Raw genomic sequence first — 16,271 nt, forward strand, 5'->3', positions numbered from 1 at the left:
TCTCTGTTCTTTGTTCAATGTTCTCTACTCTCTTTTCAGTATTCTCTGATCTTGCTTGCATATTTTGAATTCCTTGCATAATCATCTGCAGAGTCACTTTTTCTTGTTCTTTTTCTTGCTTTAACATTGTCTGTATTGAACATTGTCCTCCAGATGGTGGAGAGGAAGAAGTAGAAGTTGAAGAACCAGGAGCTGTAAATTTCCTACTCATTTTAAGCAACTCAAAATCTTTGGGTTCTTCTAAACCTTAATCCAATTGTGAAGTAACCAATTATAGTTCAAAATAAAAATAGTAGAAAAAAGAAGTCCAATAATAATAATAATAAAAAGAAAAAAAAGGGAGGACAAAATTTCTTCAGGTTCTTGTATACCTTAATCCAATCAGTAGTTAGATGAAGAAAAAGGCTTGGGGGGAAAAAGGGGAAAAAAAAGGAAAAGGAAAAATTCTTCAGGTTCTTCAACACCTTAATCCAATTGAAAGGTCTCAAATAGAAAAGAGTGCATAAGAATAAACCATAAACATTACTTTGACATTCCTGTTTAAAATCACTGCTTAATCACTTCTGTCAAAACTTTTACAGATTCTTTCTTTTCCTTAGGGTGTCCTTTCAGATCTTAGAATAAAGAAAAAGTTCTCACCAAACCGGCACACTCTCTCTTTCTGTTCTCTTCCGTTTCGGAGCTGTCCCAACTTCAGCAGCTTTAATAGCTGCCTCTTTGCCGCTGGCAAGAAGAGCTTCTCCTGGATCTACCAGGGACTTTGCAGTATCCCTGTGATCGACAGGATGCACTCTTCACTTTCACCATCTCTTCAGGGCGGTTTAGATCCGATAGGACCGTTAAGGAGCAAAGATATCGGCAGCGATCTCAGACCTCCAAGATCGCATGCCGTATCATCGGGATGCCAGCTCCGCCCTCTCAAGATTATTTTCCTTCATTTTTAACAAAGATACACTTTAGTTTTCTAATATTTCACTAACCTTTTTATTGTTGCTGATTTTGTATGTCCAGAAAAAATGAAATAAAGCTCTACAAGCAATAACTATTAGAAATGTTTTTTTTAATCTTTCCACCAAAAGGGGTAACTAAACTCTTTGTCACAACAGTTGGCAGTTTGTAACAACCTGGTTCTAGTTCTCCAACATCATTCACAATAAAAATGATTAATTACAGTTTTTATACTAAATTGTTACTGAAATAGATTTAAAAGGAATTTTATACCATATGGATTTTTAGGTTTATTGATCACTACCTTAGCCAAGGCAGATGAACAGAGAGGTGTAACATACAGGCCTCAACAATAATTGTTTACCTTTGGGATCTCAAATTGCATTCAGAAGCTCTCAAAGCAACAACAAAGACAAGGTAAGTATACGTGTAGGATAAATAAAAATAACATTTTTACTGTTACCTAGTAAAAATGACAATCAGCTACTCTAGATTAAAGAATCTAGAATATAAATGTATTTCTGTCTTGGGCTTTTAATTCTGTGTTATTTTTTTCTGCCCTTTTGTCATAACAGCCTGCTTCTTGCTAATTTTTTTGCCTGGATTATTGAAGGTAAAACAGTCTTTAGGAACTATCTTTAGGTAAAACGTATCTGTTTCCAGATTGCTATTTCCAACCTTGCCAACCCCAGGTCTCACTCAAATCCTAACAGAAATGTGATGAATCAAAGCATCTTTCCAAACCAAGCACCTCAAACAAACCAACAAAGCAAGCTAATAGAATACAACGAATGTTATGGTAGATGTGAAACAAGAATTAATGACTCCTGGCATCAGATGCATATGAATTACACACAATGAATGGTGTGAAAGATGCCAGATGCTGCTGTAAGACTAATAAGATATTGCAAAAATAAGAAGGCAAATAATTAGAAGCATTCAGTAAGGATTATCAAATAATGTTGAACAACTTGTTTCTAGTTATCTCCAAATCCCTATTATGGATGGCATTAATTGAAAAGAAACCTCCCAACAGCTATTAATGAAGGAAGATAGCAATAGTTCTCCTTTGAACAGAGACTCTGTCCATATGATGGAGGAATAATTAAAAAAAGTAACATTCTGTATTACCGTCTCTACATAGCCCCCGGAATTATTATTTTCATTCTTCACTAAATATCCTGGTCATTCTGATTTGTTTTATCTTAAGTTGTTATAATTGAATCAATCTGGTTTTATTTTCTTTAGCATAGTCAGATACTATTTTATAGTTTGTACAGTGTGCCAATTAATTAGGATGAAAAATGAAGAATATAATTGTTCATACTTTTTAGATAATCTAGAACAATTATATTTTTCCTTTTTCATCCTAATTAATTATGACTTTTGTGTTTTATCTGATCTTCTGTGACTGAATAAAGATTGATTGGTTAAGAAGAAAACATCCAACAGTCTTATTGGAATATCCTATTAGACTTAAGAGATATATCTTCATTATTAGAATAATTATATCAAATGCAATTTTTAGCATGCCTTATCAGCTTTCCCAGCTATTACTAAGATGTTACTTGGGACACCAGAAGTTCCAATGGGTATTTTTATACTGAAAAGGAGCCAAATCTTACATCTGAATAACATTTGAATAAGAATTTTGATAACAGTAATAAAAACTAATACAAACTAAGCATAGCTAAAGAGAATAGAAACAATAAAATCTTCAGGAAAAAATGGAAAGAAAAGGGAAAAAGTCAACCTTTGTAATCGTACTCTGGGTTTTTTGGATATTACAAGTAGTCATTTATCCAAAATGATGTATTATTCCTAGGTGGAGCACCCCTATGCATCTTGAAGCACTTTTTTGAAATCCAATTCAAAGCATTGCATAATTCTGATTAATAATTTGGGACAGAAAGCTGCAGAATTAAGAAGCTCCATCTAAGCAAAATAAACATTTTTCAGACTAAACCTTTAAGATTCAACCATTGCTCTTAAGGTTGAAAAAAAATCAAACTTGCCTGAAACTCTTGGGATCTGTTGTTATGCAAACTGCAGACAATAAGGTTGGAGGACCCAATAGTCCAATTCCTGATAAAATAGTTTCCTAGATTCCCAAACTGTAACATTGGTTGGTTAAATTTATTTTCCAAATAAGGAAACAAGCATCAAGTCTTATTAAATTTTTTAATACTCTGTGCTTAAGTTAGACTGTTATGTTGTATGAAGAACGCATTCACTTATTTCCTCTCTTTTTCTTTTGTTTCAATTTCATTGCACTGCAGAAAATAAATTTTGAAATAGTTGCTCCTTTTTAGATTACTTGGTTATAGGCATTTTTTTACAACTATGCTCAAAGCATAATGAATAGAATAGAATAGAATAGAATAGAATAGAATAGAATAGAATAGAATAGAATAGAATAGAATAGAATAGAATAGAATAGAATAGAGTAGAATAGCTTTATTGGCCAAGTGTGATTGAATACACGAGGAATTTGTCTTGGTGCATATGCTCTCAGTGTATATAAAAGAAAGATACATTCGTCAAGTGTCAAAAATCATAAGATATAACACTTAATAATAGTCAAAGGGTACTATAAGCAATCAAATCATACTAGAAAACAGTCAATAAAAATCGTTAGGATACAAGCAACAAGGTTACAGTCAAACAGTCATACGTGGGAGGAGATGGGTGAAAGGAAGGATGGGAAGATTAATAGTAATAATAATGAAGACTTAGTAAATAGTTTGACAGTGTTGAGGGAGTTATTTGTTTAGCAGAGTGTTGGCGTTTGGGAAAAAACTGTTCTTGTGTCTAGTTGTTCTGGTGTGCTGTGCTCTATGGTGTCATTTTGAGGGTAGGAGTTGAAACAGTTTGTGTCCAGGATGTGAGGGGTCTGTAAATATTTTCACAGCCCTCTTTCTGACTTGTGCAGTATACAGGTTCTCAAGGAAAGGCAGGTTGGTAGCAATTATTTTTTCTGCAGTCCTAATAATCCTCTGAAGTCTGTGTCTGTCTTGTTGGGTTGCAGAACCAAACCAGACAGTTATAGAGGTGCAGATGACAGACTGAATAATTCCTCTGTAGAACTGTTATCAGCAGCTCCTTGGGCAATTTGAGCTTTCTGAGTTGGCGCAGAAAGAACATTCTTTGTTGTGCTTTTTTGATGACATTTTTGATGTTAGGTATCCATTTTAGCTCTTGTGATATGATAGAACCTAGAAATTTGAAGGTCTCTACTGTTGATACTGTGTTGTCTAGTATTGTAAGAGGTGGTAGTATAGCAGGGTCTCTCTTAAAGTCTACCACCATTTCTACAGTTTTGAGTCTGTTCAGTTCCAGATTGTTCCAGTCGCCTCATAAGGCAAGTTGTACAACCTCCCATCTGTATGCAGATTCATCGTTGTCTCCGTTGTCAACCTTGTATCATCTGCAAACTTCATATTTTAAACAGATGGATCATTTCAGATGCAGTCATTGGGGGAGTCATATAGCAGTCATATAGGGAGAAGAGAAGTAGAGAAAGCACACAGCCTTGGGGGAGCCCTGTGCTAATTGTACAGGTATCAGATGTGATTCTGCCTAGCTTTGCCTGCTGCTTCTTGTCTGTTAGGGAGCTTATGATCCACTTACAAGTGTGTTTGGGTACCATTAGCTGATTTAGTTTAGTTAGAAGAATGTCTGGAATGATGGTATTGAATGCTGAACTAAAGTCTACAAAGAATACCCTTGCGTAGGTATTTGGAGATTCAAGGTGTTTTAGGGTGTAGTGCAGAGACATATTAACAGCATCATCTGTCGATCTATTTGCTCGGTATGAAAACTGCATGGGATCTAACAGCGGATCAATGATGGTTTTCAGATAGCACAGCACTAGCCTTTCAAAGATTTTAATAACTAGAGATGTTAGAGCAACTGGTCTGTAGTCATTCAGCTCCCTGATTGAGGGCTTCTTTGGCACTGGGATGATAGTAGAGCATTTGAAGCAAGAAGGAACATAGCACATCTCTAATGGTTTATTGAAGATTTGGGTGAAAATGGGAACCAATTGGTCAGCACAGACTTTTAAGCAAGAAGGAGTTATCTTGTCTGGGCCTGGTGCTTTTCCTGGCTTTTGTCTGTGAAATAGGTCTTGCACTTCTTTTTCTGTGATCACAGAGGTTGTGAACCCAATGGGTTGGGGTCAGTTGTGGGAGCTTTGGCTGTTGTTGGTATGTTTGAGATGGGGGTTGTGGAGATAAGTGGCTATAGTTTCCTTTCAAACCTGCAGTAAAACACATTCAGGTCATCTGCTAATTGTTGATTTCCTTCTGCCTGGAAAGGAGGTTTGCTGTAGCCAGTGATGTTTTTAAGAGTTTTCCACATGTTTGCTGGTTCATTTGTTGAGAACTGATTCCTTAACTTTTCAGAGTAGCTTCTTTTGGTTGCTCTGAACTCTCTTGTTAATATGTTTTGTGGCCTGATTGTACAGCATTCTGTCACCTTTTCTATAGGCTTCCACTTTGGAATTATGTAATGCTATGTATTCAAGGTACATTACACTAGAGCCTTGGTGGCGCAGTGGTTAGAGTGCAGTACTGCAAACTACTTCTGCTGACAGCCAGCTGCCTGCAATTTGGCGGATCGAATCCCACCAGGCTCAAGGCTGACTCAGCCTTACATCCTTCTGAGGTGGGTAAAATGAGGACCCAGATTGTTGGGGGGCAATAGGCTGACTCTGTAAACTGCTTAGAAAGGACTGTAAAGCACTTTAAAGCAGTATATAAGTCTAAGTGGTATTGCTACTGCTACTGCTCTTGCAATAGCTCTTCTGGAGCTATTTCTCAGCATAATACAGATTCTAATGTTCTACCATTCAAAATCTGCTCAGCCAATTGGGGAAAGTGGGGAACCTGAGTGCTGAGATCCTTAAGTCACTCATTCTTGCTAATTTAAGCATTGCTCAATTGTGAGCCATATCCAGGAAGATCTATAATACATCATGATTGGATACTTGTAATATACATCATGGGGATACTTGTAATATCCCAAGAAACTAGATTAAGATTACTCTAAATATCAGTATAGATGGTGTGTTGCAAATCCTTGGAACAGGACTCAAAAGCTGAAACTAAATGACAGGAAGAACAAGGAGGAAGCTTAACGAAACATTGATGCTTAAGGGTAGGATATCTCCAGCAAAGAAGGCTCTCAACAGCAAGCAGAAGCTGCAGTGGAGGTAGATGTCTCCATGTGATCACTGGGACTTGAGCTCAATTCAAAGAACGTGTTATGCAAATTCACTGGATGTTCCTTTTGCATAAGAAAACTAATGCTAATTTGATTATTGATACCTATGAGATATTCAATTCATAAATTGTTTCCAAAATGATCATATGTCCTACAAGACACATCTGATACCATGCCCTCCCAACTCTCAACAAAATAAAAAGAAATCCTTGCAGAAGAGATTATATATCACTTAGAGTTGCACTGTGAAGTCCTTGGTTTCTCTGAGCTTGATGGTTTGCTTACATTTTATTATCCACCTAGGTAAAACTGATCCAAAATTAGAACACTATTTCAATTGCAATTGGTTGTTCACCAGCAGGTACAGACTGATCACCTATTAGGGCATTGAAGATGTTATTGGTATCTAGGCAGGTAATGAAACGTCTGCAAGCAAACAACCAAGGCTGAGAGAATACCAAGGATTCCACAGAAATCCTTGAATTTGAAAAGCTAGCAATTGTCAAGATTTCTCACCACCTGCCACCACCACCACATGCCCTACTCAATTTTGAAATGGAGGTGATACAAGATTTTTCTTGAGCATTCTTCAGTCATATTGTAATTGAGAAAGAAATTTACAGAAAGAGAACCAAGGTCAGAGTATCTGTTCATTAATGAAAGGTATGAACTGTGCAGTTGCTGCAAAATAGGGATATTCCAAACATGGGGCTTACTATAAAGCCTGGAGCCTCTGTTCAGTTAAACAAAGCTTGCAAGGTAGAATGCAATTTTAGAGATATATATATCATAAATGTCAAGTTAGCTTTTCAGTTATTCAATGAATCTGAATCAAGGTTAAGATTAGGAAAAAGACTGTAAATCCAATTCTTATTTTCATATAGAGCAGTGTATTTCAATCGTGACAACTTTAAGATGTATGGATTTCAACTGGTTTCCATCTTGCTTCATCCTAGATGAGGAATTCCAGGAAATGGTCCATACATCTTAAATATGCCAAGGTTGAAAAACACTGATATAGAGCATGACAGCATAGCAACAAAGTGCCTGACAATAACAATAGGCATGACACCTTAAAATATAAGGGCATATCATCTGACAATTCTTTGCAGATCATTATTTTGCCAACAAGCTTAACAAGCATAAAACAGTGCAGCAAAATTCTTAACAGGAACCCAGACTTTGCATCCTTCAACTTTGTGCTGTAGGTCATATGAAGATAAGAGACAAAATGTCTTAAGAATATTACTGAAACTATTATCCAAAGCTCATGATTAAGCTCTCCCTAATTTATAACAGCATTATAAAACTATTACTTTTCCAGAAAGAGATCTAAAACTACCCCACCATGGGAAAGGCATTGGTTAAATAAATGCATGCCCAAACTCTTCACTCTTGCAACCCAGGGTACAATGTTCTCATGAAGAAGCTTTATCTCCAGTCTTGCCCTTGTCTGTTGAAAGAAAATGAGGATGTGCAGAGCAAAACAGCAACTGTGAGGATAAACACACAGTTTGTGAAGGAAAGCTGTGTGATCTGTGTGACCTATGAAAAAAGAAAGCTCTATGACCCATCCATGTCATGATCCTACACTATTTTCAGAAATCAAGATGTCTGCATCATCCTTAAGTGAGAATCAGGACTTGAGGACTTGCTCAGGATAATTTTAAGCTACATATCTTGGAAATTGAAAATTGCAGACACAACGTAGCATGATACTTCAAAATCAAACACAATCAGTCCAGTAGCTGCCACACAACAGACTTTTCTGAGATGTTATGTTGTAATTACGTTGTCAGTTCGCGGTTATAAAACAAGCTGTCTCAGTCCATATTTCCTAGGGCAAGATAAATGCCAAAACAGTCCTGATCCTGATGGATTTTTTTTAATGTTTCGGGACTGGCCTTGAAGCCAAAAAGTTGCTCATCAAACACATGGCAATTAACTTGGAGATAGCCTAAAAACCCTGACTGGCAAGTTGCTTGCCCTTTGCTGTTATTGGAACAGAGTGGCTGTGTTTAGAGGCAATACTAATCTATCTAATCTGTAGTTTAGCAGATTTTGTAAAAATGAACCCGGCCAACTCCTTTGCTCATGCTTTTCTCCTCCCCTATTTCCTTTGGTTTGGCTACCCAGAGGAGAAATTGTCACATATATTTTAAATGAATCACTATTTAGCATGTCATCTATACCCACCATTTCAGTGATCAATGCAATTGGTCATTGCATTGTGGGACCAGGGCTGCAAGACTTATGCACATGTTTACTGATAGATATTCAGCCTCTACAAAAATTAGCAATTTTGCTGCAGCTAAAATCACTAAAAGAAAGAAAATTAAAGATCCTTTTGCACCATTGCACCTATTTACCATTGTTATTCCAGCTGATTTTCTGGAAACCCTCATTCCCTAAAGTCCCATGACTGTGAAGCTCTGCCAGTGTCGAAGCTAGAATGTCAGTTTTGTTTCTATATTGATGGATTTTTATGTAACGTCTGATTTTGGGGGATGTTTTAGCAACATTACTCTCAGTGCAAGTGAATTTTCTCTAAGTCTCTGGCCTTTAAGAATTGGACAATAGATGACATGACAATATTTCTTAAATATATATTGCATATATTTCGTCTTAGAAGTGATTACATCAGATTTGATCACAAAATGCTTTGTGATGCTGAGCAGTATCTGTGATATTTGTTAAATGAATGGCACAATACAGCCTTTCAGTCAAGAATCTTCTATCTTCATGCCTTTTCCCTCATGATATCAAAAGACCTTTTTTTAAAAAAAAAAAATCTGGCTGGTTCTGTACGTCTTGCCTTCTGAATTTTACTGATCCTTATTGCTCTTTGGGTCTGACTCTTAGTTCCATAAATATTTTATTGGAATAAGCTACTCAGATTCTCTGGCAGATAAAATTCTACTTTTCTAATTTTTTTTTTAAGATGGTAGAAGTTTACTGTTAGAAATTTTCTTTCTCATTATTCTAAAATTTCCTGCAATCCAAAAACCTGTCTTCTTGGTTTTCTCCTTCCTTGCTCTGCAAACTTTGTGATCTGACATTTCTTGATTGCATGACTCTACTACTCTACTGTTGGATTATGCTTTTATCAACCCTCATTTTTCTTCTTTTACATGGATACATTAACAACTCTGACTTGAATAGATATATAGTATAATTCTTTTCATTGTAACTTTTATTGGCTCTATTATTATTCCCATCCAGTATTAACCAAATACATGATGATTCTGTGGAACTTCATGAAAGTGAACTACTTACTTTTCCTTTCTTTCAATTTTAATTAAATATGCATGCACTAAACTCTAAATTAGTGTTTCTCAAACTTGACAGCTTGAAGATATGCTGACTTCAACAACAAGGCTGGCTCGAGAATTCTAGGAACTAAAGTCCAGTCCACACATCTTCAAGTTGCCACAGTTGAGAAACATTGCTCTAAATGCTTCATTAACACAATAGTCAAATGGCAATTTTCAAGTGATGTGCAATATCTTCAAGTTTAACATACCATTCCAAAAGTTAACTTCATACACCTACTCAAACACTTATCAGTTATAAGAGTATTAACAATTTTTGAAATTGTTCTTCCTAATTTTTAAAATGTCCTTCCTAATATTTTTTGCATGTTTTCTTCTACCTCATCCTTTCCATTTAATTTGTTTAAGATTTTGAACTTTTATTCATATAATTTTTTATTGTGCTTCTCTGCTACAAGGGAGAAATAAGCATGAATCAGGAAAATAATCACTGCTTTCATTAAAAGAATAAGGTACTGGGGATCAGGTCATAAATCAAAAGGGGCTCAAAATCTGATCTCCCCTCAGTGTCACATTCAGTGCTGCCAATTTGTTGGGCTTAGTTCCCAGAACTCCTGCAAAATTTATCAACCAGCAGAAAGAAAGTATCATGTATATGGGAAGTAATTGCATTAACTATATATATTTCATTATATTTTAATTTTAAAATACATTTGGTTTTTTTTTTGTCCTGGATGTGGGTGTCAGGGCTGTCAATGGATGGAAGATGTTTTCTTAACTCTGTGTCCTCTTTCAATAGTCAGAAAGAACACAGAGAATAGAAGCAAATCTAATGTTATTAATGGATGTTATAGAACTGAAGATAATAGTAAATCTGTTTCCTCTTCTGAGGTTATACTTCTGAAAGACAGAATGAAACATTAAAATCTGATTGGGTAGAAATTTGGTTCTATCATTATTACTCATTCAGAAACTATCAAGGATCTGATAGGGTTGTCATTTCTGGAACACAGCAGATACAATTTATAGCCATTTTTATTCTTGTCTCATTGAGCGCCTGATGGTACCTACACCTTTGTTATGGCCCACTTGTTTGTTGAAGTGTTACTCCAAGATGTCACTTGAAGGCCAAATGTGGGTTTTATCCTGAAAATATTTGTGTAGCACCATGATTAGCTTTGACTTTAAGTGCTATGTGAATTCATGATTTGCTAATCAGAAATGATGTCTTGTTTTCTAAAATTGTTGTGAACGTTCTGAAGATACATTCTTTTTTCAGCTGTGGCCAATAAGATAGATGCCCCAGGAAAACTCACAAATAGAACAAAATGACAATATCTGTCGTATCTGATTTATTGCCAGCAAAATCAAAATTCTTTCTCTCTCTCAATCTGTCTCTTTGGACATTGGGCTTCCAGCAATTATGGCAAATTTACTTCCATGTAATCTTTCAGAAAGTATTAACATCACTAGTCCATTGGCAAATGATGGCAAGTTAATTTCATGAGTATCATTTTAAATGTTTATCTGAAAACATTTTTCCCCCACCTAAAGTTCTAAATTGCATTCTGGGGCATGTATATTTATTTGTCTACAGTAGACACAACAATAGTCAATTATCTGTATAGACCATGAGTATGGCTTCAAGGCTTGGGATTGCAGGCATGGAATAAGCAGAAAAGTAGCTTTTTTTCCTTTTCCCAAAGCTTTGCCTATGTTCCAGGAAGGTAACCCAGGAAAAATGGAAACTCTACATGCATATATGCCACCACCACCCCGCAATTCTATTTGTCTATATGGAACATGTATAATCCTTTTTCAGCATGGTGCAATATCTTGATTACAATATAGAATTAAATTTTATTTCTTATTTCCACAGCCTTTCTTGCAGTTTTTAGTTTCCCAATAATTTCCCAAAGTCTCAGTATAGAAAGAAATACAAGGCTGATTCCCAGCTTGATCTTAAACACACTAATGGTAATCCAGTAAGTCAGCCAAGCATATAAATAACATTAACAATGCACTGAGTATGTTCAGATTGTTTCAGCTGAAACAATGGACACATCAGAGACCCTACATCAAAATCTATTTTACTGCCATCAAACATCTGTTCAAGATTTAAAGTTGAAGGGACATGTAAGCAATAGTTGAATATTTACAGAGTCTAATTCAAGTCAGCTCATGGCATAACTCCAAAAGTTGTTCTCAAGACAGTTGTATTGTAGCAGCTAGATAACAAGATTCTTATTTTATACATACATAATTAGAGATAAACTCCACTGGACACTGTGGGTTTATGCAATGTTCTAAGCCATGGTTTTCTTCATTATTTGTGACTAAGCAGGGTCCCCATATTATGCTAAACCATTAGCATAATCCCTAAACCACAATGCTGGGTACATATAATACACTAAATCAAAGTCATATTATGCCATAAAATATTGAATAAAGCAAGTCTATAAGACTTACTCATAACTAGATATGTATTAATTTATGTAATGTGTACCAGGATGTCTCCAATTTAAAATTAGCTTTTCCCATAGTCCATTTTGTGGCCTTTACAAGCCATTATCTGAGAATCGTGTTTTCTTTGCAGTAATAATGTTGTACTCCCTGACTTTTTAAAGTAATATTGAAGGGACTATAATTTCAATCATGACTTCATATGTACCAGTATATCATAAGAGAAAAAAAAGTTTCCAGGACACAGCATTATAGAGTGTTGAAATATACTGAGTTTTGGTTCACACATAATTGTACTTTGCATCTGCTACTGGCATCCTTACATTTTGGCCCCCAAATCTTTACAATTCTCAAAAACTGCAGAAACAGAAGCCTGAAAAGTTCTTAGGAATTCAGCCAAAACAAGATAGTCAAAGCCTAATTGTTTATGAGATTTCCCCCCTCAATTAAACTAAAAAGAATTATGTGCTTCTTCCAATGATTAAAGAGAACTTCTCTTATACACAGAAGCATTTACAGTGAATCAAAGTCAAGATGACATATATGTAGTAACACAAGAACACAACATATTTGTGCCCAATTTCTGATGCAAGTTGTAAGTTGTGGGTTTCGTGTTCTGATGTACATTTTCTCACTTTTTGCCCCTTCAAGCACTCTATGAATAAGTTTCTATGAAATCACCACTCAGCCAGCTAAGCCTATAAATTAGCCAATAAGAGATTCAATGGAAGAAATGGTCCAATCCTGAAGCATATTCACTAACAAAAGAGATTCACCTTTTTTGAGTCCCACTTAGGTAGCACTGATCATCATTGATGGCGCAGTGATGAAAACACAGTATTGCAGGCTAACTCTGTCCACAGCACAGCCTGAAATTTGATCCTGACTGAGCTGAAGGTTAACTCAGCCTTCCATCCTTATGAGGTTGGTAAAAGGAGGATCCAGATTGTTGGAGGCAATATGCTGACATTGTAAACTACCCAGAGGATGGTGTAAAGCACTATGGGGCATTATATAATTCTAAGTGCTATTGCTATCACCATTGTCACCAGCACTGGCACATAACAAACCCACTCTACCTATGGTGCCTGAATTTATGCCTAATTTTTAAATATTAGCTTTTCTCATCTTTAATACATCTTTTTATCAGCCTGTCAATTGTGCTATCCTTATAGGACGCAGCAAATGTGCTAACCAATTTACTTTTCGTTTTTCAAATATGTGATCCTGAGGGTGTCTGTTTACAAAATCTGCAATGTTAATTCAAATGGTTGATTGTCCACTATTTCCCACTTTAGAGGACTTATTTCCCACTTCGTTGAACTGTAATCCATAATTTGCTTTGTGCTTCGTATGTTTTCTCCACATTTTATATGAAATTTGAGGGGGGAAAGCATATCAGGCATACAGCAAATTATGTATAACAGTTCAACAAAGTGGGAAATACCGGTAAGTCCTTTTAAATATATTTAAAACAAAGTGATGAAATCAAATGGTCAAAAGTATCAAAATTCCCTTCCAATGTAGATAGACAAGTTCCAACAGGTTTAGCTGGTGCTGTATTAACCTTAGGAGCACCATTTAAAACCCTTAACTGCAGAAACTTGACACATGTATATTTTTGACAATAACATAGTTTCTGAACATCAAAATACACAATCAACGTAAAGCTAAACAGAAATGTTTAGTACAACTGAACTGGTTCTTCATATATATCCACTTCTAAGGCAGAACGTAACTGATTCCAAATGACATCTGAAAAATTAAGTGTCTTAAGTACAATAATGAAATCATATGGGTTATTTTTACTCAATTTGGGTAATAAATCAGAATAAAGACTTCAAAGCATGAGACACGATTGCTGATGCTGTCAATAAGTGGAAAAATCTGGAATCCTGTTGTGTATATTTAACAATTATCTATTGAAAAGAGCCCTTCTCAAGGTTATTACTATGAAGCTTGTCTCTAATCAGACTTGTCACGTCCACAGTTACATTGCCAGTTACATTGCCAGAAGAACAGGAGTATATTGCACATAAAAAGCTATTCCTTAACATTTAATCCAAAATCAGCCCCTATAAATTAGAATGTCACAAGTTTAAGGATTGCTATGAGCTACTCCAATAAAGAAGCTAGAAACACAGATGCAAACGTGTTTTAATGTTATGGACATGCCTTAATACATGGTTGCTGTGCCCAGGGAATAATTAATATTGATATGATTGCAGCAATCAAAGTAATGTGCCAGAGGTTAATCAATCATACCAGCTCCTTTGGTATGGTATAAAGAATTTTTTTTAAAAAAAAAAGTCTTGCAAGTCACTATCTCTCACTGAACAAGTTTTTTCATATGGGGAATGGAAAGGATACTTACAGTTTAGATTTTATGATGGAAATTAAGACTGGAGGGAGCAGGGAGAGGGGAAAGAGTACTGTTAATGGAGAAACAGCAGTCCAATCTCTGCACTATCTACTAGTGCCAAGATATACTTGCTTCCTAAAAGCAAGTATATCTTTACATCATATGCTGTATAGGAAAAAATATATTTCAAATTCACTGAAAGATGGAAAGAGTTTCTACATGCTGGGTAAAGAATACAGAGAACCATTTCATCAGAAGCCACTTCAAGAAGCAGAAGATATACATTATTTGTCTGGAAGAGAGGGGGGGGTCTTTGGGCTTTATTATTCAGTGGGGCTATTAAAGGAAGCATCTTAGGCATTGGGAAGAATTTTACATCAAAGATATACTTTGGAAAGTGCAAAACTAGGGGAATAGCAAAAAGAAGTGCAATATTAAATACAATAAATCATCTGATGCCTAGGATATATATATATATATTTAGCTTCTTCCCTGTACAGACAGGTGGCTGTTCCATCTCATAAAGCCACTAAAAATACTATAGAACAAAAGTGCTCTTCACCTAAATTAGCTCTTCCATCAGGAGATTTCATGAAGCAAGCGAGCGTGATATTTTATCACAACTGGCATCTTTTTTCTTTTTTCTTTTTGAAGAGCCCTGGGACTTTCGTCACATCTCTCTTATCCCTTGCTCTAATACCAGCTGGCAATGATATGGTGCTGATTTGGGACATTGAGAAGATCTATTCTAGAAATCCACCTTTTAAAAAGTTGTGCTGCAAGCTCAACAGGGCTACCAACTTGACCCTGATGGAATTGCTCCTACTGAAGGTGAAAAATGGAGAGGTGAACAGGACTCTTCCCCAACCAATACCGGAATACATCAACCCAGAGGATTTCACCTGGAGAGCAGAAAAAAAAGTCTTTTCCACCACAGCCTAGTAAAGTTAACGTGTGGATCAGATCTTTGTTCCAGTTTGTTTTGAAAGCTTTATGGCAGGATGTGAAAGCTCTTTTTGGAGCATTCCGAGAAGCACGTTCGATTCTTTCACTGCCCAGCACTCCTCCACTCAGCATTCCTTAAAGCAAGGGGTCTCCAACCTTGGCAACTTTAAGCCTGGCAGACTTCAACTCCCAGAATTCCCCAGCCAGCCTTAAAGGAAGCTTCAGAAACAATACTGGTTTTACTTTGGAAGCCCTTGCGTTCATGCACGTTCATCCTTTCAACTTGCTCTGAAATGGGTGGGAAGTTGCAGGAGGTCTGCTCGCAAATTGCACACCGGATCCCTTCGCCCTTTGCCAACCTCCTCGGATTTCTCAGAGCAGAGAAGCAGGAACCTGGAGAGAACTTTCAAGGGGGGCAGGTATCTGGCGTGCCGCATTTCCAAAGCCCAACTACAAAGTTGACAAGGATGCTGGGGGTGGGGGGAGAGAGAGCCAAGCCAACTCTGGCTTTGTAGGCAGCCAACTCGATCCGAGGAGATCGGTGGGCAGATCTCAGGCGGGAGACCGAATGCTCTCGGGGGTTGGTCTGATTCCGAAGGGCTAGTTAATAAGATTCTCCGAAGACTCACTTCCTAAGCAAAAGCCCAGGAACTAAGGAGAAACCTCATTTAGAAATCCGCTCGGAAGACCTGGAGGGGAAAAGAACCGGGTTCCTGATCTAGAAACACCGACACAGATGCACCCACGGATACTTACAGTTCGTAGGAACTGTATCTCGTCTTCCCCTCCTTCGCCCCCTTCAGCCATGGCTCTGGAAGTGGGGTCGGTTGATGCGGGGGGCGCTCTGCTCAGCCTCCGATCGCCTCTTCAGCGGCAGCTCGCAGGCTCACCTCAGCTCCTTTTCCCGATTGGCAATATTAGCATCTAGCTAAATCCTTAGCCATATAGGGAGCCCCGCCAACTCCACTGCACTGCAGACTGTCAGTCAACCCCCTCAGCGCCAGAACCAACGGAGCTGCTTCCCCAATTTCACAGCAAGCTCACCCCCCCCCTCC

At 37.0% G+C, this 16,271-nt stretch overlaps 1 protein-coding gene across 1 annotated transcript in view; it reads right to left on the reverse strand.

The window, feature by feature from the left end:
* RYR3 (ryanodine receptor 3) overlaps positions 1-16,044 on the reverse strand; it is a 312,006-nt gene extending 295,962 nt beyond the window's left edge. Inside the window, exon 1 of the mRNA XM_087951743.1 lies at positions 15,973-16,044. Within this exon, the coding sequence (XP_087807869.1) occupies positions 15,973-16,023 (51 nt within the window). The 5' untranslated portion in view covers positions 16,024-16,044. The remainder of the gene's footprint in view (positions 1-15,972) is intronic.
* Between the last annotated feature and the right edge of the window lie 227 nt (positions 16,045-16,271).

Source organism: Notechis scutatus, chromosome 1 (genome assembly GCF_049901735.1).
Source record: "Notechis scutatus isolate UNSWTSFEM ecotype Mainland chromosome 1, rNotScu1.2, whole genome shotgun sequence".
Classification (NCBI taxonomy): Eukaryota; Metazoa; Chordata; class Lepidosauria; order Squamata; family Elapidae; genus Notechis; species Notechis scutatus.